At 42.0% G+C, this 25,849-nt stretch overlaps 1 protein-coding gene across 1 annotated transcript; it reads left to right on the forward strand.

Moving 5' to 3' along the window:
* The first annotated feature begins 5,403 nt into the window (after positions 1-5,403).
* Positions 5,404-24,128, forward strand: LOC143285066 (vesicular glutamate transporter 1-like). The gene is made up of 13 exons (XM_076592257.1): positions 5,404-5,660; positions 7,440-7,627; positions 9,477-9,646; positions 10,738-10,880; positions 11,418-11,532; positions 12,621-12,708; positions 13,126-13,212; positions 13,855-13,994; positions 15,173-15,322; positions 16,092-16,221; positions 17,408-17,518; positions 21,807-21,937; positions 22,740-24,128. The coding sequence occupies exons 2-13, from the start codon at positions 7,546-7,548 to the stop codon at positions 23,001-23,003; spliced, it is 1,611 nt and encodes a 536-aa protein (XP_076448372.1). The 5' UTR covers positions 5,404-5,660; positions 7,440-7,545; the 3' UTR covers positions 23,004-24,128.
* The last annotated feature ends 1,721 nt before the right edge of the window (positions 24,129-25,849 follow it).

Below are 25,849 nucleotides of genomic sequence, written 5' to 3' on the forward strand. Positions count from 1 at the left end.
TCAATGCACTATTTTTTCCAGTTAAACCCCAAACTTCTGCTCCGTATGTCAAAATTGGTTTGATATGCATGTCAAATAGTTTGAAAAAAATACTGGGGGAGTGTTCACCAATAGGCCAAAGCATTTTAACTCACTCAGTACGGCCAGTCCTCTCTTCTCCTCTACACAGACCCCTCGGATGTCCAGTGGGTGTCTCAATGACCCAACCTTTAGCTTCCGTCGTAAGAATTGTGGTATTCTTTGTCAACATTCACCTCTTCAGTATAATAGCCTTCCCCTTGCAATATTTTGATGATGGCAGTTGGGGTGAAACGCTGTTCACGTCGTCTCTTTCGCCGTTCGTATGGAGAGAGTTAAAGATAGCTGCACATCCCTTTCTCGCACGTTCAGACAAATCACGCATAGTGGGTTGGAAAGAAAGTCGCGTAGTAATGATAACACCAAGATACTTGTACATGCTAACAGTTTTCAGTTGTGCATCACCGAACATCCATGCCTCGTTCTGTGCAAGAAAACCTCCATTTCTAAAGACAGCAATATTTGATTTATCAAGGTTTACAACTAAATCAAGGCGTCTGGCGGTTTCGAACAAAACATTCAGTTGGGTTTGAAGACCAATTATGCTGTCAGATAACAAGGCAACATCATCGGCGAATAACAAGATCAAAATTTGGATAAACTTTGGTGAAAGCTGAATGCCGTGCCTATCATGCTTATTAATTTCTTTTGTTAACTCATTAATGAACAATGAAAAAACAATGCAGGAGAACATACTTCGCCTTGTTTCAGCCCGCGAGGACATAGAAAAGTGTCTGTGAGGTCACCTCCGACGCGAACACGCGCCTTAACAACTGTGTAAATACTTTTCAGTGCATTTAAAATTTTTTCCATTGATACCATTGACACTCAGAATTCTCCAGAGCTTATCTCTTCTAACAGTATCGAAAACTTTTCGAAAATCAATAAATGCAACATATAATTTTCTATGTCTGAGTAGTTGTCTCTGTATTAATGTAAGCAATGTAAAACTGTGATCAGTTGTGCAATGACCTTCTCTAAACCCAGCTTGTTCTTCCCCAATAACCCCATTTTCTTCAATCCATTTAGTAAGACGTCTATTCAACACAAAAGTGTAAAGCTTGCTACAAATGTTTAACAGGGAGATGCCACGGTAATTATCAGGTACATTCAAATCGCTCTTCTTATGGAGTGGTTGCAACACTGGATTTTCTACATCAGAGAGAATCAGTCTGCGCACGCGTGTGTGTATGTATGTGTGTGTCATAGTTGTGTGCGTGCGTGCGTGCGTGTGTGCGCGCGCGTGTGTGTGTGCCTGAATCAGTCCAAACTTGTTGAAGATTGATTTAGTTGAAAAGTTTCTTATAACTTTTTTTTTTTTTTTTTTTTTTTTTAGGACAGGGGCTTAGGTGCCAACTGTACGTTCCAAATTTGCTGAATGAAGGTGGATAAGGGAGGTTGTTCAGTGGTGGAGAACCAACGAAGCAGACATAGATATGGCAGATCCTTTTGTAGCATTGTTTTTGTTGAGGGAAAACAAGCGCGTTTTGTGGATAGCACGTGTTTTACTAACACTCTCGACAATGCTCTCAACTGTAGTGGGGTGAGAAGACCATGCACAGAAGGATTTTCAATTACAGATGATGGGATAGCTGCAGAATTCAAGAGACCATTGTGCCTGCGGGTAAATGCGTACCTGCGGATAATCTGCCTGAGGCAAGACAAACTGCCCGAGGGTAAGCAATAGTAACCAGTATTCAGGAACACGAGCCAACCCGTGGGTCTACAAACCCGAAGGTAGTAACCCTTACTGCCTGACAAGGGTGACTGCCCACGAAGCAGAGGGAAAATATGGCGGAGCCTTTTGATTTAATCAAACAATTTATATTCAAAGAAACAACACAGTATAAGCATATAAACACAAAAAGCATGGGAAGGGCATTGAGCATGGCTTATTCAAGCCCCACCCAATAAGAAACAAGTAAGCACAAAACTTACGCGGACAAGTTGAGGAATAAAGTAAATACAATCACACTGACAAGTACGAGGCCAAACAATACATGAAGAGACACTGGCATTGTATGATTGTTTTTGTTGAGGATACACAGGCGTGCTTTGCGTTTTGTACGTGTTTTATTCTCTCGACACTGCTCTGAACTGTGGTAGGGTGAGATGAGCATGCGAAGAAGGGAATCCCAAGATTTTTTTTTTATATAATAGACGATGGATTAGCTGCCTTCGTGCATTGCGCGTGTCTTCAACACGAAGTCAGTAAACTTAACTTCAAGATAAACTGTACTCGCGTGTCCCAACTAATTCAAAGGTGACTTGCCTGAAGGCAAAATGAATCTTGTCTTGAATACGGCCCCACTGAGTACACTGCGTGTGTCTTGAATTCGTTGGTCCGCACCATGTCCAAAGTAACTTGCCTGAAGGCAAACTGAAGTTTGTCTTGAATACGGTCCCTGTATGTCCCGCTGTAGTGGCTGACGTACAATAAAACAGCCCAAAATGCAATTTAGTGGATCGATAATGTAATGAGAGTGATAATGATAACAATGATAATAACAACAACAACAATAATGATGACGATGATGATAATGAAATAACCTGTTCGCGCTCAAGCATGAAGACAGTTATCGAATGGCAAACAACAGGGGCCTGACAAAGCAGCATGCATTACCCCCCATGCGCAGAGCAGCCACCTGTAAACAAGGACAGGGGGCGCTTGACGAGGCAACAGACACGAATGGCTTGTTACTGTGAGCGGTTTGTGTATGTATGGTAATATAATGACAACGAAACAATGATGATATTGATGACAAATCTAATTAAGTATTTCTGTAGCGCGTGTTGCGCGGTGTGTGTGTGTTGGAGCTCATGTACGTTTATATGTATTTGACTGTGCTTTCATATATGTGAAACTGCATGTTTGGTGCATATCTGTTATGCATGTGTGGGTGTATGTGTGAATGTGTGTCTTCATGTTTTACATTTATTTGCTTATTTATCATCATTGTTGTCTTTTTTTTTTCTTTTTTCTTTTTTTTTTATTATTATCATTACTACTACCTTTTTTATATATCATAATTATTATTTATTATTTATCTATTTATTTATTTACTGTGTTTATGTTAGCTTATCTATGATTATTTATTCACCTTTTTTTTCTCAAGGCCTGACTAAGCGCGTTGGGTTACGCTGCTGGTTAGGCATCTGCTTGGCAGATGTGGTGTAGCGTATATGGATTTGTCCGAACGCAGTGACGCCTCCTTGAGCTACTGAAACTGAAACTGAAACTGAAAACTGTAGCGCAATCCTCTTGTACAGAATTTAGAGCCCATATCGCTTCACAAAAAGCTATAATATCCGCGTGAATGAATAGGACAGAATGAATTGTAATTTCACAGTGGGATTTTTGTTGTTGTTGTTGTTGTTTTTATTGTTATATTCATTTCGAGTATTGGTCGCTTTTTATTTCGCATACCTTTTTTTAAATTTTGTCATCGAAAAAAAAAGATATGTGTATACTGTTTTGTTCCTCTGTGTGTGTCTGCGCGCGCGCGCCGGCGCGCGTGTGTGTGTCTCTCTCTCTTTCACTCTGTGTGTGTCGGGCCGGGGGTGTGTGTGTGTGGGGGGGTGTGGGGGGGAGGAGGGGGGAGGGGGCGTGAGGAGGTGGGGGGGAAATTGAGCGTGAGAAAGAAAGTGTGCTAGAATGTCATCTGTGCCTCTGTCTGTTTGTCCGTCTGTATGTCTGTATGTCTGCCTGCCTCTGTCTGTCTCTCTCTCTCTCTCTCTCTCTCTCTCTCGTCACCCACACAAATTTTTTTTTCACTTATTGCCATGGGGAACAGTAACGCATTTCCGTGTGTTGCATTGGTGGGGGTTCTTTTTTCGTGCGGCACATCGCTACACATGGGACCCGAGGCTTCAACTCGGGTTCTAGCATCGAGGCAACACGATTCGGCAGGTGGGGGAAGAAAGGTTGGTCAGAACAAGAACTGAACTCCAGACTTGTCGCTTCCCCGGGCGTGTCTTAGAGACCATCGGTGATCAAAACGACGGGCCACAGACACTAGAATTCCCATTAGTGTCTATGGACGGGCGAAATAGCTGAGTTATCCGAGTCAAAGCGTTGGATTTTCAATCTGAGGGTCCCGGGTTCTAATCATGGTAACGGCGCCTGGTGGTTAAAGGGTGGAGGTTTTTCCGATCTTCCAGGTCAGCATATCTGCAGACCTGCAAGTGCCCGAACCTCCTTCGTGTGTATTCGCACGCAGATCAAATACGCACATTCAAATTCCTGCAATCCATGCCAGCGTTCGGTGGGATATGGAATCAAGAACATACCCAGCATCCACCCGCCCCCCCCCCCTCCCCCCGAACACGGAGTATGGCTGCCTACGTGGCGGGGTGAATAAACAAAATGGTCACACACGTAAAATGTTACATATATGTGTGCGTGACTGAAACCTGTTTGAATGACATAGGATGCGAATGATGAGTGCCCAATGGCAGCTGTCAGTCGGCTCTACCCAGGTAGGCAACCTGTTGTGCAAATGACTCCGTGTTTGTAAAGCACTTAGAGCCTGGTCTGCGACCGAGGATAGGCGCTATATTGTATTGTATTACTCTTTTTGTTACAACGGATTTCTCTGTTTGAAATTCGGGCTGCTCTCCTCAGGGAGAGCGGGTCGCTACACTGAGAGCGCCACCCCTTTTTTATGTCTGCAGTATTGATTTGCCTCCCTATCGAAGTGGGTTTGTCTATACAATTTTGCCAGGGACAAGCCTTTTGTTGCTGTTGGTTCTTCTACGTACGTTAAGTGCATGCTGCACACGGGACCTCGGTTTGTCGTCTCAACTGAACTGATGACTAGCGTCCAGACCACCACTCAAGATCTAGTGAAGGGGGAGAAAATACTGACGACTGTGGGATTCGAACCAGTGCGCTCAGATTCTCTCGCTTCCTAGGCTGACACGTTACCACCTGGCCAGCACCCCACTGTATCCACATCAAACGAAAACGACTGACACGAGCGACTCGGCACCGTGGGGTTCCAACCTTAGACAATATTATCTCAATTCTAGTGTCTATGGTTCCAACACAGTTCACATTGTCCTGTCTCCTCCCGTGCTTCGCTGCAGCACGATCCGTGACGTCAGCCCGGGTATGTGTGGTTGAATGTCAGGTGTGTGTGAGGCAGGCAGGTAAAGGGAACAGGTGCGTGTGAGGCAGGCAGGTAAAGGGAACAGGTGTGTGTGAGGCAGGCAGGTAAAGGGAACAGGTGTGTGTGAGACAGGCAGGTGGAGGAAATAAGCACACAGCGTGCACGCGTGACGTGCTGGTTCATCAGTCTGCTGTCCAGGGGACCCCTGCCTGGATTCTGCTGCAACGCTGAGTCAGTGGTGAAAGGACGCGCCACTGTTCACTGTTTCCATGGTGATGAGACAGGCTGATAACTCCGCATCGTTCACAGCAGAGCGTGACTTGAATGAATGAATGAATGATATGAATACTCATTTTGCACATATCCTCTCGGACGAAGACCACGCTTTAAGCGCTTGACAGACACGATGCGGTGATACAAACTTGATGTCACTGGTGTGGTGAACTGTTCGGGCCCTTCGGCTGCATCCACGTTGGTATCTATTATACTCGTGCGGTTTTGTTTTTTCAGTGTGCTACAGTTTATTCACTGTTTTATTTGTTACATTATCATTATTATCATTCATATTTTTACTTATATTTCAGGTATTTATTTACTTTTTTTCATTCATTTATTTATTCATTAACCTATTCATCTATTCTATTTCACTTTATTCTATTTTACTTTATCCAAGTTCATTTTCCATCACGGAGGCCTGACTAAGCGCGTTGAGTAACGCTGCTGGTCAGGCATCAGTGCTTTGCAGATGTGGTGTAGCGTGTATGGATTTATTAGAACGCAGTGACGTCTCCTTTTAGCAGCTGGGCTGAACTAAATTCTGTCATGATTGCTTGTGTGCTTTGTCATTTTCCCACGAAAACGGTGTTCTTTATGCAGAATTTAGCCACATACAGCTATAGACGGAATGGGATCTTTAACAAGAACGAGGTGCATACATTATGAAATGAAATGATATGGATACATATATATTGCGCCTATCCACGGTCGGTGACCAGGCTCTAAGCGCTTTACAAACACGGAGTCATTTGCACAGCAGGCTGCCTACCTGGGTAGAGCGACTGACAGCTGCCATTGAGCGCTGTGTCGTTCAGTCAGGTTTCAGTCACGCACACATAATTATATTCATACAGACAAGTAACATTTTACGTGTATGACCACTTTGTTTATTTACCACGCCATGTAAGCGGCCGTACTCCGTTTTCTGGGTTTTACATGCTGGTTAAGTTCTTGTTTCCATAACCCACCGAACGCTGACATGGTTTACAGGATCTTGAACGTGCGTATTTGATCTTCCGTGTGAGTGTACACACAAAGGATGTTCAGGCATGGGTTCCCTCATCACCACCCTCATGGACACCCAAGCTACAAAGGCAGGCCTGGTTGGTGCCCAGTTCAGGAGTCCCGCTCAGGACTCTTGTTTTCACAGCAGTGAACTTCCCATCAGGCCATCAGCCAGCCAGAGAAACGACACAGGCTGCTGCTTCATTGTTAGATAACTCCCTGCTTGCACTCTTGTCTGAGACTGGGATTTTTGTGTTCTTGATGGTATGTGTGTGTTTGATGGAGTGTGTGTGTGTGTGTGTGCGCGCGCGCGCACACACACACACACACACACACACACACACACACACACACACACACACAACAACAACAACAACAACAACAACAACAACAACAACAGAGGAATAAAGTTTTAACGTCCGTCCGTCACGTGTGCCGGAGTGTTTTAAGAAGTGATAGACTTTTACTTACATTCAAGACCGTCATTGTTTAGACTGTATGGAATACGAATATTCTTTCACTTTCATTTGTCCTATCTGTGGATATCATTTTATCAGCAATGCTTGCAAAGAGGTTGGTAAACCGATATGCTGTTGCATCAGTGAAAATTTGTTGGCTTTTTGACACAAGTTTGTTTGTTTTTTGTGTTTTTTTTGTTTTTTTTAAATTTATTTAACATTTATTTTAATGGCTTTCCCATTTTTACGAGAATTTTTCTTTATGAAAACAACATTTTAAAAAATTACAATTGATCTAAGTTTCATAGCGTTTCAATCATTTCTTTGTTTCTGAAATTGCTCCTTTGTTCCACCCAGATCTTTAGATAATATCTACGAAAAATTTTAACATGATTTTATTTGTTACCCATGGTGGTTTTATTTCTTGACTCTCTGTCTCTGTGTGTGTGTGTGTGTGTGTGTGTGTACGCGCGTGCGAGTGAAAACCACCCTGTCTTTATTTTATTTCCAGACTCAGTCCCTTTGATCAGAAACCAAGCAGTCCCTTCTCCCCTGGGACACACTCACTTTACAGGTTTTCCCCAAACACCTGCCTGTCTTTGGAAGTGGGTCACCCCATGTTCACCTCTACACACTGTGACGACCTCGCCATGCCTGCCTCTTCAACTGATGATGACATGCAGACGTTACAGCAAGCAGGTAAGGAAGGTGAGACGGCATGGGAAATAGGTGACAGTTTTCGCGATTTCTGTTGCTGAAAGCACACACACACACACACATCACTAACATTGTGTCTCAGTCCTGCACGTTACGTCTTTCATTGTCACTCTGCACGTGTATTTCTTCCGTCACTGTTTGTAACTCTCTCTCTCTCTCTCTCTCTCTCTCTCACACACACACAGAGCAACAAATGGAGTGATGGTCTACAGGTAACGCGTCCACCTCGGAAGCAAGAGAATCTTAGCGCACTGGTTCGAATCACACCGGCAGTCGCCAGTATTTTCTCCCCCTCTACTAAACCTTGAGTGATGGTCTGGACGATTGTTATTCGGATGAGACGATAAACCGAGGTCCCGTTTGCAGGATTTAGCGCACGTAAAAGAACCCACAGCAACAAAAGGGTTGTCCCGGGTAAAATTCTGTAGAAATACCCACTTCAATAGGAAAACAAATAAAATTGCAGGCAGAAAAAAAAAATGATGTCGCTGTCATTGAAGCGGCACACTCTCCTGGGGAGAGCAGCCCGATTTTCGTACACAGAAAACTGTTGTGACAAAAAGAGTTATACAATACAATACAATACAATACAATACATCAGCAGTCGTGAAAATGGAAGATGGACAAAATTTCTGTTTGGAGCCAACTAGATCCCAACTAACGTAAATGGGGAGCCAAGTCGTGCCGTTTGAATTCCGCAAAAAATACAACGACGATACAATGACAGCATTTTAAAGTGCAGTCAACGATCGATCATACCAAACATACTTGATAAAACAATGAGCTGTAATACACATGTGTGTACAAACTACAAGGATAGTTGTTATATTGCAGCTGGACTTCCCGTGGTCGTGAGGACGATCCACGAATAAACAATAGTATCCTTGCTCAATTCTGTCTTTGTCTATCTATCTATCTATCTTCTATCTGTCTATCCATCTATCTGTCTATCTATATCTATCTATCTGTCTGTCTCTATTTATCTCTCTCTCTCTCTATCTATCTATCTATCCATCTATCGATCTATTTGTCTGTCTCTCTCTCTCTCTATCTGTCTGTCTGTCTCTATTTACCTATATGTCTCTCTCTCTCTCTCTCTATCTATCTATCTATCTATCTATCCATCTATCTATTTGTCTGCCTTTCTCTCTGTCTGTCTGTCTGTCTCTTTCTATTTGTCTGTCTGTCTGTCTATCTATCTATATATCTATTTGTCTTTCTTTCTTTCTTTCTTTCTCTGTCTATCTATCTATCTATCTATGTATCTGTCTGTCTGTCTGTATATATATATGTCTGTCTCTCTCTATATATATATATTTGTCTGTCTGTCTGTCTCTACCTACTCTATATATCTATCTGTCTGTCTTTCTATCCCCCCCCCCCCCCCGCCCAATCTGTCTCTCTCTCTCTCTCTCTCTCACTCTCGTCTAATGAAAAAAAAAGTATCACCTTTTCTTGTCTATCACGTTTACGCGTGCATGTGTGCGTGCGTGCATGCGTGTGTGTGTGTGTTGTGTGTGTGTGTGTGTGTGTGTGTGTGTGTGTGTGTGTGTGTGTGTGTTCAATTTCATTTAATGTTTATCCACATTAAGTGATCTTAGGCAGTGTGTGTGTGAGAGAGAGAGAGAGCGCACGTGTGTACAACTCAGGTATGTCTGTGTGTGTGTGTGAGAGAGAGAGAGAGGGGAGGGAGGATGGGTCTGGGGGTGGGGGCCGGGGGAGGGGGGTAACCTATACGATGATCACTTTGAGTTAAAGACAGGCAGAAAAGCGACCATGACAGAACCAGACCCACCAGGCTGTCTGAGCTCACGTGTCTGTTCCCGTTCAGCAGACATCCCGGACAATGACAGGGGGAAGACAACCTGCCGCCGATTGTCTCCCATGTTCCAACTGGCGGCCATGCTGTCTGTGGGCCATTTCCTCATGGGAAGCTTACGCACCAGTTTCGCTCTCGTCATGACCCACGTGACCGTCGTCAACCAATCGACGAACGCGGATGTGAGAGGGAGAGAGGCAGAGAAAGAGATTGAGGGGAGTTTGTGGAGAGAGAGAGAGAGGGGGAGAGAGAGAGAGAGAGAGAGAGAGAGATGAAATTGTCTTTGTGTCTTCAGCAGTCCATTTCTGCGTCTGTTTACAAGGATAGGTGACAGGTGGTTTAATACGCTAAGCTATAAATGGTCAGCAGCTGAAAATGAAATGATTGTAAGCACATATTTCTTCTTCCACTGAGCACATGAAAAGGTGGTTGTGGATAAAGTTTAAAGTGACATATGTTTATAAACATTTTGGAGTTGAATTTATTTTGACTTGTGCGTTCGAAATACGGGGCTTCGCGATCAGTAATACTGAAGATGGGACGGAAAACAGCACACATTGATTTGCTGTTCCACTGCTTTCGTCAGTACGACGTCTGACTAGCATGTATCATGTGCACATTGAATCTTTTTATAAAATGCGTACAATATAAAACTGAGCTAATTCATGTATGTATTTTACGTGAAAATTGCTGTTATCTCAGCCGTTTAATCATGTGTGTGTGTGTGTGTGTGTTATTGTGTGAGTGTTGGAGTGTAATAGTTGTAGTATTGAGAGTATGTTAATTTGTGAGTTTTATGCATTGTGTTTTTATAATATTAATGATTCTGTTTATGTTTCTACTACTTTTTATATGCTTTCTTGTTTCACTTTAGGTATTGGATTGTAAAGCGCTTAGAGCTTGCTTATGCTTGTATCATAATGCTATATAAGAATCAAATATTATTATCATTACAATATTATTATTATTGGACTACCGACCTCAAGATATGCAGGCAAGCATATGAAAATCAAGGATGTTACTACGTGGCAATGGGAGACGGGAATACTGAACAGCATATTATGCTACGTCAAGGAAAACATGGCGAAACAATAACATGGATCTGGTCTGGTTTGTATGAATGAATTGTATAGCAATGGGTTCAGCTCATGATTCAATGATAGCTTAACTGCATCAAAAATGATCGACAACTGGCACGAAAAAACAACGTAATGGAAAATAGCAGTGACGTGCGTCACCTCTACCAATGTCTTGTGCGTTTCTTCCTTGTCAGTGTCCAGTGTCCAATACGTCATACGACGCCAAGATTGACATGAAGGTTGACGTCATGCTGATGTCACACACCGCTCTTTTCCTTGGTCTCGGGGTCTCAATACTGCCTGTGGGCATCATCACTAACATTGTGTCTCCAGCACGGTACGTCTCTCATTGTCACTGTGCACGTGTATTTCTTCCGTCACTGTTTGTGACTCTCTCTCTCTCTCTCTCACACACACACACACACACACACATAGAGATTTCGAGGCTACTCTGTTTCCACGCACACACACACACATACACACATACGCACGCATGCACACACACACACACACATACACACAGTGTTCTCGTGACTGATTTCTATATTTCAAATGTTTAGGATATTAGAGTGAACAAAACAAGATAATTTTGAGCACATTACCCTCACCTGCTTCTGGTATGTAGCCTAACGTTAGCTGGTTAAGTGTCGAACCTACATTACTGTTTGCGTGCTCTCTTTGTGTGTATGTGGAGGGGGGGTCAGGGGAGTTGAACGTGCATGTGTGCGCACGTGTGTGTTTGTGTGTGTGTGTGCGCGCGCGTCCGCGTGTGTGTGTGTATGTGTTTGTATGTGCGTGCGTGTGTGTGTGTGCGTGCGTGTTTGTGTGTGTGTTTGCACGCTGCAGTACACTTGCACGAGTAATGTGTATGTAGTATTGCAGGGTTCTCCTGCTTGACGATGAGCGGCATCTCTCTCCTCTTCCCCGTCACCATCCTCCACTGCGGCCCTCTCATCTTCCTGCTCCGTGGCCTGGAGGGAGTCACTGACGTGAGACATGACGCCACACTGTGACTTCAGACACTGTGACGTCAGTAAATATGATGCGTCACACCGTGTGACGTCACACTTTGACGACAGACATGACGCGTCGCACCGTTGACGTAACACTGTGACGTCAGTGAAATGATGCGTCACACCGTGTGACGTCACACTTGGACGTCAGACATGACGTGTCACACTGTGTGATTCCCACACTCAAGATTGTGTTGTGGTCTGGGGTGCACTCTTCCATTGTTTCACCATTATGATATGATTATATCTGTCAAAGTTTCAAAATCTCCCAGTCTTCCTCATGACTTTACGTTAAAACTGGAGTGGTTGTCTGTATGCTAGTCTTTCAAATGAGACAACAAACTGGAATCCTGTGTGTAGCGTGAAATCAGCGCACTACATAGCGCGCGCGCACACACACACACACAAACACACACACACACACACACACACACACACACACACACACACATGGGGGGTGGGGGGAGAGGGAGAAAATGCTGTACTGTGCGGACGCATGCATTATCCTTTGGTAGAGCATCCTGGATATCATACCGAAAAATCTGTTGTGATAAGAAAACGATACAAGACAAGACAAGACAGTGCAGTACAGCACAGTACAGTACAGTACTATATTGTACAGTATTCTATTGTGCGGTACAATACAATGACATTTATTTTAACATTTACTGGATCCGATCACCTGCAGTTTTCAACGTGTTTTATAATTACAGTCTGCTACAAAGCATAGGAGAGCCAGCTGTCACTTGTATGTGAGGCCTAGGGTTTTTTGTTTTTGTTTGTTTGTTTTCTTTTTCTTTTTTTCATGTTCAAATAATCTTCAGTTCAGTACACAGACGTATCAGTTAAAAAAAATATTATCGTCTGTTATTTACACCATTTATGATAATTATATTCATGGATATACTATTGCATTTCATTTTTTCCATTTGAATCACAGAAAACTGTAAACCAGCATGGACTGTCTCAACATGCTATGTGTGTGAGTGCGAACGTACTGTCGGCAGACTGGAAACTGATGGCTTTCTTTTTTTTTTTTTTTTTTTTTTTTTTTTTTTTCCCAGTCGTTTACCCAAAGTGCAGCATTTGCCTTACTTTCCGCCTGGACAACCAAGACAGACAGAACGATGCCCTATGCACTTTTGGGAGCTGGTAAGTATGTTAGATTGAAACCGAATATGTGTTTACATTACTTTCAATGTTTTACGTATTCTTGTATAAATCTATTATTAGGTTGTTGCTTTTTCCCTTCTTGCTAAAAGGTCACATTCTTATTGTCTGTTGGGTTTTTTGCTTGTTTTCTTATGAAACATATTTACTCCATCAAATCTCTCAAATTTTGTTTCATCCGTAAAAAAAAAAAAAAAAAAAAAGAAGTTGAACACTCAGCTTCTTCTGTGACTCAGGAAAAAAAAAACTTCCACACACTTTTCAGTTATATTTATGTTAACCTTTTTTCCCCCTTTTTTTTCATTTGCGTAGACAGAAAGTTTGAGATGTCCTTGCTTTTGCTTGTGTGTGTGTGTGTGTGTGTGTGTGTGTGTGTGTGTGTGTGTGTGCGTGTGACAGGTTTTTTTCTTGCACCAGCGGCATCGTCTGTCCTGACAGCTGTGACTGTGTGTTTCATCAAGTGGGACGCTTCCTTCTACATAATTGGTAAAATATATCACCCCTGGTTTCCTTCTTCTTCATCCATCTGTCCTACCATCCAACCGTTCATTGTTCTAATAATCCGTCTGACAGCGAGAAGCATGTGGCTGTGAAATCACTCGTGACATGCAGGTGAAATACTAAGAACGTGAGGCAGAGACAGAGAGAGGGTGGTGGTGGTGGGGAGACATAGAAATGAAGGACTTACAAATCGAAGATTTACGTCAGAGACTTGGAAATCAAAGCTTACATATATCAAAGTCGCTGACAAACTTGTAAAAACGAAATAGACTTCTATTTTTTAAAGTAAATAAAGATGTTTACAAGTCAAATGTGGGCTAACAAATCATCCCTATAAAAGTGAAAGATTTACCAGTTTAAAGCGCCGGAAACTGAATTCCAAACTAAACTGCAACCTTTTGACTGAACGTAAGTTACCAGATGTCCACAAGCAGGCTATCTGTTGCACATTAATGTTCCATTTACCAACCATCATGTTGTACAAAACTGTGACCATTGCTGTGTATTAAGCGTTGTAAACTATGGATCTTCTTTTGCATAAACTGCTGCAGTCGATTTCTGTTTTTGGATCATTCATTCATTCCACAAAGTCCAGGCTGTTCATGCAAGACATGGGTTCGTTTGCAGGTGGTGCCGGTTTATTGTGGACCATTGTCTGGTTTCGGTACATGTACGACAGGCCAGATCTTCATCCAGAGCTCACCTCAGAACAGCGAGAGTATTTCAGAAAACACGGCAGCAACGTTCAGAAAAACTCCGTAGAGCTGGTAAATTATGTATTGTTAAGTTGTCGTTTTTTTAATGGGATTATTGAATTTGATTTAATATCACATTCGACACTTACAGCAATAGGCTGGCTAGAATGGAAACACAATAATACACAAGATACAATATTTTAATAATAACAGAAGCAATTCCGCGACCCGTAGTCTACAGATTTTCAAAAGCGTTTAGATATGATGTACTGGATATCATACATACTCACGCACGCGTGCACGCACACTGAATATGTGTGTGTGTGTGTGTGTGTGTGTGTGTGTGTGTGTGTGTGTGTGTGTGTGCGCGCAGCGTAGGCCAATGTGTCCCAATGCAAGCTTTTGCAAAACCATAGATAAACTATTTTTTTCATTGACACCATGACATTTTGTTTGCTCGATCAATGAACTGATTGAATTTTTGTTGATCATGTGATAAGCAGTGATGAACTAAAGTGTTGGTGGGACAGTACAGTGATGATCATTTGACAAAGCAGTGATGAACTAAAGGGTTGGTCGGGCGGTACAGACAGTGATGATCATTTGACAAAGTACTGATGAACTAAAGTGTTGGTGGGACAATATAGACTGATGATCATTTGACAAAGCAGTGATGAACTGAAGTGTTGGTGGGACAGTACAGTGATGATCATTTGACAAAGCAGTGATGAACTGAAGGGTTGGTGGGACAGTACAGTGATGATCATTTGACAAAGCAGTGATGAACTGAAGTGTTGGTGGGACAGTACAGTGATGATCATTTGACAAAGCAGTGATGAACTGAAGGGTTGGTGGGACAGTTCAGACAGTGATGATCATTTGACAAAGCAGTGATGAACTGAAGTGTTGGTGGGACAGTTCAGACAGTGATGATCATTTGACAAAGCAGTGATGAACTCAAGTGTTGGTGGGACAGTACAGTGATGATCATTTGACAAAGCAGTGATGAACTGAAGTGTTGGTGGGACAATACAGTGATGATCATTTGACAGCGCAGTGATGAACTGAAGTGTTGGTGGGACAGTTCAGTGATTACCATTTTACAAAGCAGTGATGAACTGAAGTGTTGGTGGGACAGTTCAGACAGTGATGATCATTTGACAAAGCAGTGATGAACTGAAGTGTTGGTGGGACAGTACAGTGATGATCATTTGACAAAGCAGTGATGAACTGAAGTGTTGGTGGGACAGTTCAGACAGGCCCCCTGGCGAAGCATTGTGACGTCAGGCGGGGTGTGGGCGGCCATTATTGCCAACACCGTGAAGTCCCTCATGCTAGCCCTTCTCGTCATGGAGGAATTCCAGTATTTCCAAGACTCCTTCAATATCAACTCCGAAGACGTGAGAAAGTCTGTGTGTGTGTGTGTGTGTGTGTGTGTGTGTGTGTGTGTGTGTGTGTGTGTGTGTGTGTGTGTGTTCGCTGTTTAGTTAAACTATTTTACATCCAAACGTGATATTTGAAGAAAGGAATCGAGGAAAGGAACGGAGAGAGAGAGAGAGAGAGAGATTATTATGTGTATGTGTGTGTGCGTATGCATGTGTATTTGCTTGTGTTTTTGTACGTATGACACAGCTCTCATTGTCCGCACGATCTGTTGTAACTGGTCATATGGCCAATACAATAAAATTCTTGCGTTCTTCATCTGTCAGTCTTCCTCGCCAAATCGATACATCATACGTCAAGAATACATACATCCTTATCCGTACGTTGGTCTTTCTGAATTTATGTCGTTTTTTTTATCCACAATAATTATTTCAGTCATGCATACATGTATCTGTTCCTTTATTGTTTATACCCCCCCCCCCCCGCCCCCCCGAAAAAAAAGTGCACACACACACACACACACACACACACACACACACACTACAAACACACACACACACACACACACAGATAATTATGTTTATTTACTTATGAAGTCATAAATTATAATCATGTATATATATATGAGAACAACAGTAGTCTTGGCATGTGTTTAAAACACATGTGCGCTGTACAACAGCATCCTCAGGCAAGGGCACTTTTATACACACACACCCACACACACACACACACACACACACACACATATATATATATATATATATATATATATATATATATATGCAGGTAGGAGTACTTCTGGGTGTGCCCTATGTCCTGCTGGGAGTGACCACCATGGTGGGGGGCCTGGTGTCCACAAGACTCCACTCCCTGGGTCTGTCCATCACGGCCACCAGGAAGACTGTCTGCATCACAAGTCAGTCAGCACCGTTTCAATCTCTCTCTCCCTCTCTCTCTATCTCTCTCTCTCCACACACACACACACACACACACACACACACACACACACACACACACACACACACACACATGTATATATGTGTGTTATTTTCCGAACAATAAAGATGGGAATATATTTTTAAAAATTAATATCATCGCTGTGATGATGATGAAGACTGATGATGATCATCATCATCATGTAAATTTGATCACGTCTCTCCTCTCCATCTGCAACTTAACAGTATAAATATACTCAACCGTGCATTGAACATACATCCGTCACCAAGGCAAGGCAAGGCAAAGCAAGGCTGGGCAAGGCAAGGCAAGGCAAAGGAAGGCAAAGAGTTTATTTCGTGTACCCCCTGGGAGCATTGAAACACTACATACGTTCATCTTTTACACATATCCTATAAATATAAAAAGAGTGAGGTCAAAAACAAGAAGTAGGCTCATTCGTTCAGTCCCTTACAGTACAGTACTATTTCACTCACAATACAAACAAACAAAAACAACAACAAAATCAAACCAATAGACAAAACATTAATGAAAAGAGCTACGTATAGCAGAAACCAAGGATTTAAGTTTTAACAGTAATCTTTTGTTGCTGTTTGTTTCAGAAAACAATAGGTAGAATTTAATGGAGTTCGGGCGAAATCTTTAATACCAAGATAAACATTTTCGTCTGATGCTTTCAAAAACAAAAACAAAAAAAAAAAAAAAAAAGGGGGGGTTGGGGGGGGCGGGGGGGGGGGGACACACAAACAAATAGTGAAACTCATCAGCAATGTCATTTGTGGAACATTTATCACAGATTCTTTCATTTCTGGGTAAATTGTCAAAACGCAGTCTATTAACAGGTAAATGATTATTAGTTGTTCTAAATTTAACTAACTCAATTACACAATTATTTGGTAACACTGTAAAATAAGCATCTTGGCCAAAGTTTGGTTTAAACATCCTGTAATTGATAAACATAGTATCATTATCGACATGTTTATACCAATCTTGCAAAAACTTATCTGTTGGATAACGTTTCACCTTCTCTTTGAACCACCATTCAGAAACAACCCCCATTACAGTAAGAAACAAAGGTGGGAAAGAAGGGAAGGAGGCAGCTGAAGTTGTTTCATGATGAGAACGGAAGCCATCCCTTCTCTTCCCAGGCATGGCGACGGTGGGGGCGTGCTGTGTGACGCTAAGTTTCGTGCAGGACTGGAGGACGGCCTTCGGTCTCCTCTCGGCTGGCTCTGCCATGCAAGGATTCGGTTCCGTGGGTAAGATCGTCTTCGTAGCTGTTGTAGGCCTTCTCTGACACTGAAGCAGTCACACCGTGATACGACCCCACCCCACCCCGACCCCACTCCCTTCACAGAGAGAGAGAACTCAGAACTCAGAACTCAGAACTCAAGGATTAAGATATTAGGCATGGCCCATTCTTCCAATCTGTCCTTGCTAATCTACATCAGTCACAATAACATATATATTCAATAGAAAGGGAAGAAAGAGAGAATAAGAAACAAAACAGAAAGAGGTCCTGCAGAAGGAGTATGATAAAGAACACACACACACACACACACACACACACACACACACACACACACACACATGGGGGGGGGGGGAGAAATATGTCATCAGTGTCGACAACGGGATTACTAAAGCTACATTGTTGTAATCATCAAATCCACGTAGACAGTTATAATTGATACTAAAATTACTACTACCATCACCAGTATCACTTATACTACAGCTGTTGTCACCACACTTGATGGAATGAAATGAATATGTTCATGCATGCACACAAATTAGAAGAAAATGAAAGAAATGCAAACAAGCAAACAAAACAAAGTAAATAGAAAGAAAATGGGACAGAATAAGAATAAGAGCAAAACAAGAACAAGGAGAAACAATAACAACGGATCCAATAAGTATAAATGCCCTCATTGTTACTGCCAACGGTCGCTTCTATATCCGAGTCATTTATGGTTGGAAGGGTAGAAGATATTTATGGAGATCTGACTTGGAAGTAGGTAGAGAACTGCTCGTTTGTATGTGTACAGGGAGTGAGTTCCATGGGGATGCACCTGAAAATGCAAAACTTGTTTTGAGCATATCAATGCAGGTGCGTGGTAAAATGTACTTGTTCGAGCCGTATCGGTATGAGGTTCGGGTAAGCAAATGTAGATATTGTGGTGCCAGGTTATTGTGCACTTTGTACAAAAGTCACGCTTTGTTGAATACTGTTTTTGCAACTGAAGGATGTTTAATCTGGCTTGTTTTTCAAAAGTTGGCAATGAAGGATCCGGTAAAATTATTTTGGCTGTTCTGTTGTGAAGGAAATTTAGCTTCTTAAGATGAACATTTGCAGCACAGCTCCATACTACAGAAGCGTAATTAATGTGAGAAAGACAGTGAGCGTGGAAGAACATTTTGCGAGCATCACTGTCTGTGTAAGGCTTGAGCTGATTAAGTATAAAAAATAAAAATAAAAATAAAAACAAAAGATTACGTACCAACCTTTTCCAGACAGAGTTGATGTGTGATTGCCATTTCGGTTCATCATCTATCATGACTCCCAAAACACGGTGCTCGTAGACTTGTTCTATGGAGTTGTCATCGACATTCAAAGTGAGGACAAGTGGATTTTTTTTTATGCTTTTGTCTTGGTGCGAGAATCATACTCTTTGTTTTTGTTTGTTTTTGTTTTGTTTTCTTGTTGTTGTTGTTGGGGTTTTTTTGTTTGTTTGTTGTTGTTGTTGTTTTGTTGTTGTTTTTTTTGGTGGGGGGGAAGCGCCATAGAGGTGGACTTGCACCGTTTAGAAACATCATTTATGCCCGTCTGAAAAGAATATTGAACTGAAACAACGCTGACAGCATTGCAATGAAGGGAAGTGTCATTTGCAAAAAGATCACACGAGACTCTTGGGTCTGATATAGCCAAAGGAAGGTCACTATAAATATGCAGAATAGAAGTGGTCCAAGAACGGATCCCTGAGGAACTCCACTTTGAATTGCTTCAGTGGAAGAAGCGTTACCACTGGTAAACACATGTTGTGTTCTGTCTGTAAGGAATGATTCGAAAAAGGACAGTGTGGTGGGGTCTGAGATACAATGACAATTTTTAAAGTAATATTTTGTCATCAACAAGATCAAAAGCTTTTTGTAGGTCAAGAAAAACAGCACCTACGATTTCACTATTGTTGATGCCAGACAACCATGAATCACACAAACGCACTAATGCTGTTTGACACGAAAGGCGATGTCGGAAGCCCGACTACATAGGGTGGAAGAGTTTGTGCTTTTCAAGATATTGCATAAGATGTTTGTGAACGTGTCTTTCAAGTGGTTTCGATTATACTTTTCCGCGGATAGTGTTTGGTTAGATTTTGTTGACTCCGCCATATTTAAGAAATGAGTATTGAATGTATCAGGCGACCAGGTGTAGTGTTTTGGAGATTTAACACGAGACTTGTAAGAATTTCATTAATTGCTTAGAATTTCATTAATTGCTTACCATAATGAGGAAGTAACTTTATTAGTATTTAAAATTTTGTTGAAGTATGCTTGTTTGGAAGCACGAATGAGATCTTTTACTTTGTTTCTTCGTTTTTTATAGTCTGCTTTCTTTTTTTCCTTCTCACGTTGTTTTTGGTTGTTGTTTTTTTAACAGACTCTGGAAGATGTTCTACATTTTCTTTCTCTAGTTGTTTAGTTTCACATAGAAGGTGATCGCGTTCCTTCATTGCTTTTGATATTTCCGGTGTGAGCCAGCCAGGAAGATTGAGAGATTCAACCCTTTTCATTCGAAAAGGCGCGTGTTTGTCTATCACAGAAATAAATATATCATAAAAGGTATCCAGAGCTTCGGTGGGGTCAGAGAGATCTGAGACATTATCAAAAGGTGCTGAGCTAAGATCATGGAAAAAAGCATTTTTATCAAAGTTCTTGAAAGACCTGTAGTACATAGTTGTATGGCCTTTGCAATGTAGTTTATGGGGTTTATATAGCCAGGTGCAGACAATAACAGAATGGTCACTGATACTCTTGTCTAAAACATTTACATTGGATATCAAAGGTTCATTATTGGTGTATATGTGATCCAACAGGGTAGAGGAAGTGGAAGTAACTCTGGTTGGATTATTTACCAGTTGTTGTAACCCAGTAATGGTTGATTGTCAGGATGATTGGGGCTTTAATATGTCATACTTTAAGTCATCAAGCAACAAGGTATTGCGGTTACAAGCGTTAACTTGATCCATCATGTGTACACAGTCATCAAGCCAGGTGTATGTCGATGCAGGGTTTCTGTACATATATCCAAGAAGAATGGGGGGTGACAGGATATTTTATTTCAATCCAGATGCACTCAATCATAGTGGTCTCTAGATCGGTTCTTCTTTTCACAAATTGGGATAAACTATTGTGTATACAGACTGCAAGTACAGTATCACCGTGGTTAACTGCATCCCGACGAATTATGTCGTGGCTGAGGTTCGACAGCATTTCATTTGTCATTCGGGAGTCAAGACGCGTTTCGCTCAGTCCGAACACGTGGAGGTTAGGGGGTCCATTCAAAAGTAAACATATATCAGGTATTTTATTATATAAATGGTAGACATTTAAGCGAGCTGTCTTCGTCACAATGGCTTGGTCAAAACGCGTGGTGTTTCCATTGAGTCTGACATTGTTGTCAGCGGAAGCCGAAGATCAGTTATGATAAGAAAAGAACACACCAAAACAACAAACAGTGGTACAATGAGAACTGCAGTGTACTTAAATAACACACTGGAAGGGAAGGCGAACTGTCTTTAAAACAGTGTTTCGGGTATGGGGTTTTTGTTTGTTTGTTTGTTTGGGTTTTTTGTTGTTGTTTTTCAGTGGTTTTTTTGTTTTTTTTTAAATCTTTGTGTACTGTGTGCTGTTAGCGTTGGCAGCAACTTTCACACAGCACATCAAATGACGCTGTATCGCATTTAGAGATGATAATTGTCAGGATTAGTAAAATGAATAACTAAATCAATAAGAATGATAAAGGAAATGGCAACTGAAGCACCGCACTTTAAGCTACCAAAAGAAAGAACCAAAACACGACACACACAACACAACCAAGGAACGATCCTGTTTGTGTGTGTGTGTGTGTGTGTGTGTTTTGTTTGTTTGTTTGTTTTTTTATGTACAACGAATAAGTCGTGAAGAAATCACAGATATGAACACGAGTGTTGTGGACACGTCCGACGGTCGTTGAGAGAGAGAGAGAGAGAGAATGATGGTCAACAACACGGCAAACAGAGCAGCAAATAATGGGAGCCGTCCTTATGACGCAAACATTAGACTTTCTTTATGAAAACTATAGCTCCACTCCTCCCCCCAAACCCCGCTCCAAAGCCATCCACCCTGTCAATGTTTTGTCACAGTAAGAGTTCGTCATCTTATTAAGACGAAAATCAGTGATGACGTTGACGAGTGACGCGTAATAACTGCAACGATGGCTAAAAAGTAGCAAGGTTTGAAAGTTATTCTACATAATAAAAACATCTTACACAATCATCTCTCTTCGCTGCTCAGGTTCCAGTCCTCTGATATCCGACATGTCGCCCCAGTTTACGGGACTGATCTTCGGAATCGTGACGCTGGTGTCCGACGCAGTGGCGACGTTGTCATCAACGTTCATCTCCATGACTGCCGGAAAGTACCAGGTAGGATGTTCTGTTTTGGAGTCTTCACTTGTTCGGGGAAAAGCGACCATACAGTTCTTCGAATCTGAGTGTTCCCGAATGACCTAGACTTGCTACAGTGGTGATACAATGTTGCGTTGGCTTAGTAGTAATACGTCCACTTAGGAAGCCAGAGAATCTGAGCGCATTGGCTCGATTCACACACTCGCCGGTATTTCCTCCTCCAACAGACCTTGAGTGGTGGTCTGGACGTTAGTCATTTGGGTGAGACCAAACAGCCAGATCCTGTGTGCAGCATGCACTCAGAGCGTGCAAAAGAACCCAAAATAAAAGGATTGGCCCTGACAAAATTCAGTGGAATATAACAACTTTGACAGGAAAACAAATATATTTACAGGCAGCCTAAAATTAAGTAAAATAAAATAAAAACAATGGTGCCGCTTTCACTGTAGCAACGCGCTCTCTCTGGGTAGAGCAGTCCTATTTTCACACAGAGAAATAAGTTGTGACAAAAGTTCTACAATATAATAGAACAGAGGACATGAAGGGGGCGGGACGGGAAGCAGACAGAATCTGTCAGAGAAACAGAAGCCAGTAGTCAGTCACTTCAGGATGCAGAATTAGCATACCGTTGATATTACTGGTGCAATTCTTCTTCTTCCTCTTCCTCCCCCTCCTCCTTGTCTTAAGCGACCACAATCATCCTTGTTATTATTCTGCCACTCAAAAAGGGGCAGTCTGGCCTTTCAAAAATTGTGAAAACGAATGTTAATTTGGACGCGTTGTTGACATTATATTTTTTTGTTTCAACGACTTGTTTCAGAGTCTGGGATCGTGGCAGACGGTTTACCTGATGGCGGGCGTGATGAACTTTGCGGGCTGTGTCCTCTTTGGGATCTTGGCAGACGCCACACTCCAGCCGTGGGCGGAAGGGACACAACGCAAAGTGATCAACACTACAGACGACACATCAATGGAGAACAGCGCTCTGATTCCCAAGCAGAATGGGCTGACAGTTCAGCGACTTCTCTCCTGGCTGCATACAGGAAATCAGAAGAAAATTTTCTGGAGGAAAACCACCCCATAGCCGGCTCACTTTTGACAGAAGAAATGTGCAGCATTTATGGGTAAAAAATCCTCTCAGTGTTTCATGAAAAGGGCCAGAAATACCCTGTGCACACTCATCAGATATGCGAGAATGTACCACACGCAAATGCACAAAGGAAACGTGTAGAGCCTTCGCGACACAATGGTGTAAAACGTCGGCAATTTGCTTTTGAGATTTCCGTACTCACCGTAACTGACATTAAGCTGATTTAGGTGGACGTATTATGTGTGTGTAAAAATAATTCGTTATTATCATTATCAGTGAGAACCCCACCCCACCCAGTGCCAACTCTTTTTTCTTTTTTCCTTCATTTTGCTTGTTTAATTTCACGTACTGCTAGCCCATATGCCCCTGTAATATCTTTTTATCTGTAGCATTTGGCCATTTCAGCTTTTGCAGCAGCCCTAAAAATAATCCAAGCACACTCCATGAAAGAATGTAAACAATCATCCCTTTCCCATGCATTGCCTCTGCCTCTTTGCCGGCTTTCTCCTTGTATACTTCGACCACTAACGGCACCTCGATTTACTCTTGACTCTCTTTGTGTGTAGACTTCTCTGTTCTGTAGCCCATAGCTGAATAGAATAAAGTGTTTAAAAAGTCCAACCAGTGTTCTCTCTGGGTGTAATGAACGAAACTTGCTACAATGTTATCATCATTACACGGAGGAAACAGTAGGATTCAGAGGGACCTGTCATCCTGGGACTGCCCAGCAGCATACACTGCCGCTGATTACAGTTCACTGTACAGTCAAGACAGCATGTTAGCTCAACACAGACTTCTGACTATCACTAACTCAGACTTCTTGAAACAGCGGCTGTATCCAGCCAGATCTGAAGGTACTGGAAACTTTGATGGAGAGCTCCACATCACGCTCCAAGAAAACTCCCAGCAAGTGGTGCGGCCTCTACGGAAATACCCCATTAATCTTTTGGGTGAAATCCAGGCAGAGCTGAGCAAGATGAAGCAGGAAGACGCCACCAGTCCAGTGACTGAACCAACAGACTGTCAGTGGGTGAACACTGACAGCCTTCAGCAGTCCAGTGATGGTCCACGTGTCTGCCTCGACGCAACATCACTACCAGTTACTGACTCGACATTCCCATTCTGGTGCACTGTGCATGACATGCTGTGTCTTCTCTCTCTCTCTCTCTCTCTCTCTCTCTCTCTCTCTCTCTCTCTCTCTCTGTGTGTGTGTGTGTGTGTGTGTGTGTGTGTGTGTGTGTGTGTGTGTGTGTGTGTAACCAGTTTCATATAACGTCTTACATTCACTAGTCATTCAATCCAACAAAAACAGAAAAGATCATATGCAAATGACATTTATAAAATGAAGTACATCACATCATATCATACATAATGAACTGTGTAAAAAGTATAAAAAGAAGGAGAAAAAAAATTACATCTATACAATGTGTTTGTGTGTGCCACAGTGTGCGTGCGCGCGCGCGCGTGTGTGTACCGTCTGCGCGCGCAGTGTGTTCTATGTCCGTGGGCGTTGTGAAAACCCATCTTCTAGCATTCCCACACCTCGTACCATGTCCGCGTCGGGAAGACATCATTCCCATCATTGACGATGCATCGTACAGTAATTAACAGTGCTGGATATCCGTTGTGCATAACACACGATAAACAGCGAAAGTTGACCATGCAACCACTGTCACCCCCAAATGAATGTGTAGGGTCATGCAATGTGAGAGAGATCTTGGTGTCATTGTTGACTGATCTCTCTTTTGATGTTCATATTAATGAAACCATAAAAAGGCCAATAGATTGACTGGACTGTTTGTTGGGAATATAGAGTGTAGAAATAAGAACAATATGGTGCCATTATTCAGGTCATTAGTCAGGCCAGTCTTGGAATATGTGAATGTTGTTTGGAATACGGGCTTACGCCGCTTAGTGAAACATGTAGACAGTATTGAAAATATTCAACGAAGATTTACTAAAAGAGTTATTGGCTTTGCTGATATGGACTATGAAAATAGACTGCAAACACTTCAGTTACCTTGTTCAGAGTATAGAAGACTGCGTGATTATCCAATAGAGATGTATAAAATGACTCATGGATTATATGACAGTAGAACGATACATTCTTTGTTTATATTGAATGAGAACACTGTTACAAAAAGCCATTCCTACAAACTGTTAAAAGTGTCAGTTAAAACTTTCAGATTAGCACTTTTTTTTCTTCTTTTTTTTTTTTTTAACAGAGTAACCAATGTTTGGAACAATTTGCCACAAGATGTTGTTTCCGCAAGAAAGTGAATACTTTTTTCAATTATCTTGACAGGCACTTACAGAATTTTAAATACATAACTCACCTGGATATTTTGTGATTTATGAACTCACAAGCAATGCGCACTCAATGTTGGACAATGATTACATGTGGGGATTCTCTTTTTCTTCCCACTTCAAGCGGGCAGCCCTACACGCCTTGATATCGATATGAAATGAATTTGTAGCATATCCGAATGTTAATCATCTGACGACAAACCCTGCTCCCGAATCCACAGTACATGTCAGTAACGTCCCCTTAATGGGATGGGAGTTAGGCCCCCTTGGCTTACTAACCGCTGTATTAGAACAATGACATGTGTTAATCTTGACACTGCATCCTGTACATATTCATTTGTAATTGCAGGATCATGTTTTTAAATGTCTTTTTCTCTCCTGTATATATCAACCAATTCTACTGTTACTGGCAAATGGGTGCTAATATAACAAATTATTGTGTATTTTATTTTGTTACACCATGTCCTTGTTACTGCTATGCTCCAACTAACCCCTCAGTTCCCAGTTCACTAGGCTCAACTAGTCAGATACAG

Source organism: Babylonia areolata, chromosome 8 (genome assembly GCF_041734735.1).
Source record: "Babylonia areolata isolate BAREFJ2019XMU chromosome 8, ASM4173473v1, whole genome shotgun sequence".
In the NCBI taxonomy this organism is placed as follows: domain Eukaryota; kingdom Metazoa; phylum Mollusca; class Gastropoda; order Neogastropoda; family Buccinidae; genus Babylonia; species Babylonia areolata.

Excerpts from the sequence above, each read along its gene's own strand:
- LOC143285066 (XM_076592257.1), top strand. The coding sequence starts at position 7,546 with ATGTTCACCTCTACACACTGTGACGACCTCGCCATGCCTGCCTCTTCA. Across the intron at positions 15,323-16,091 it reads TCAATATCAACTCCGAAGAC|GTAGGAGTACTTCTGGGTGT; the intron begins GTGAGAAAGTCT and ends ATATATATGCAG. Across the intron at positions 16,222-17,407 it reads GAAGACTGTCTGCATCACAA|GCATGGCGACGGTGGGGGCG; the intron begins GTCAGTCAGCAC and ends TTCTCTTCCCAG.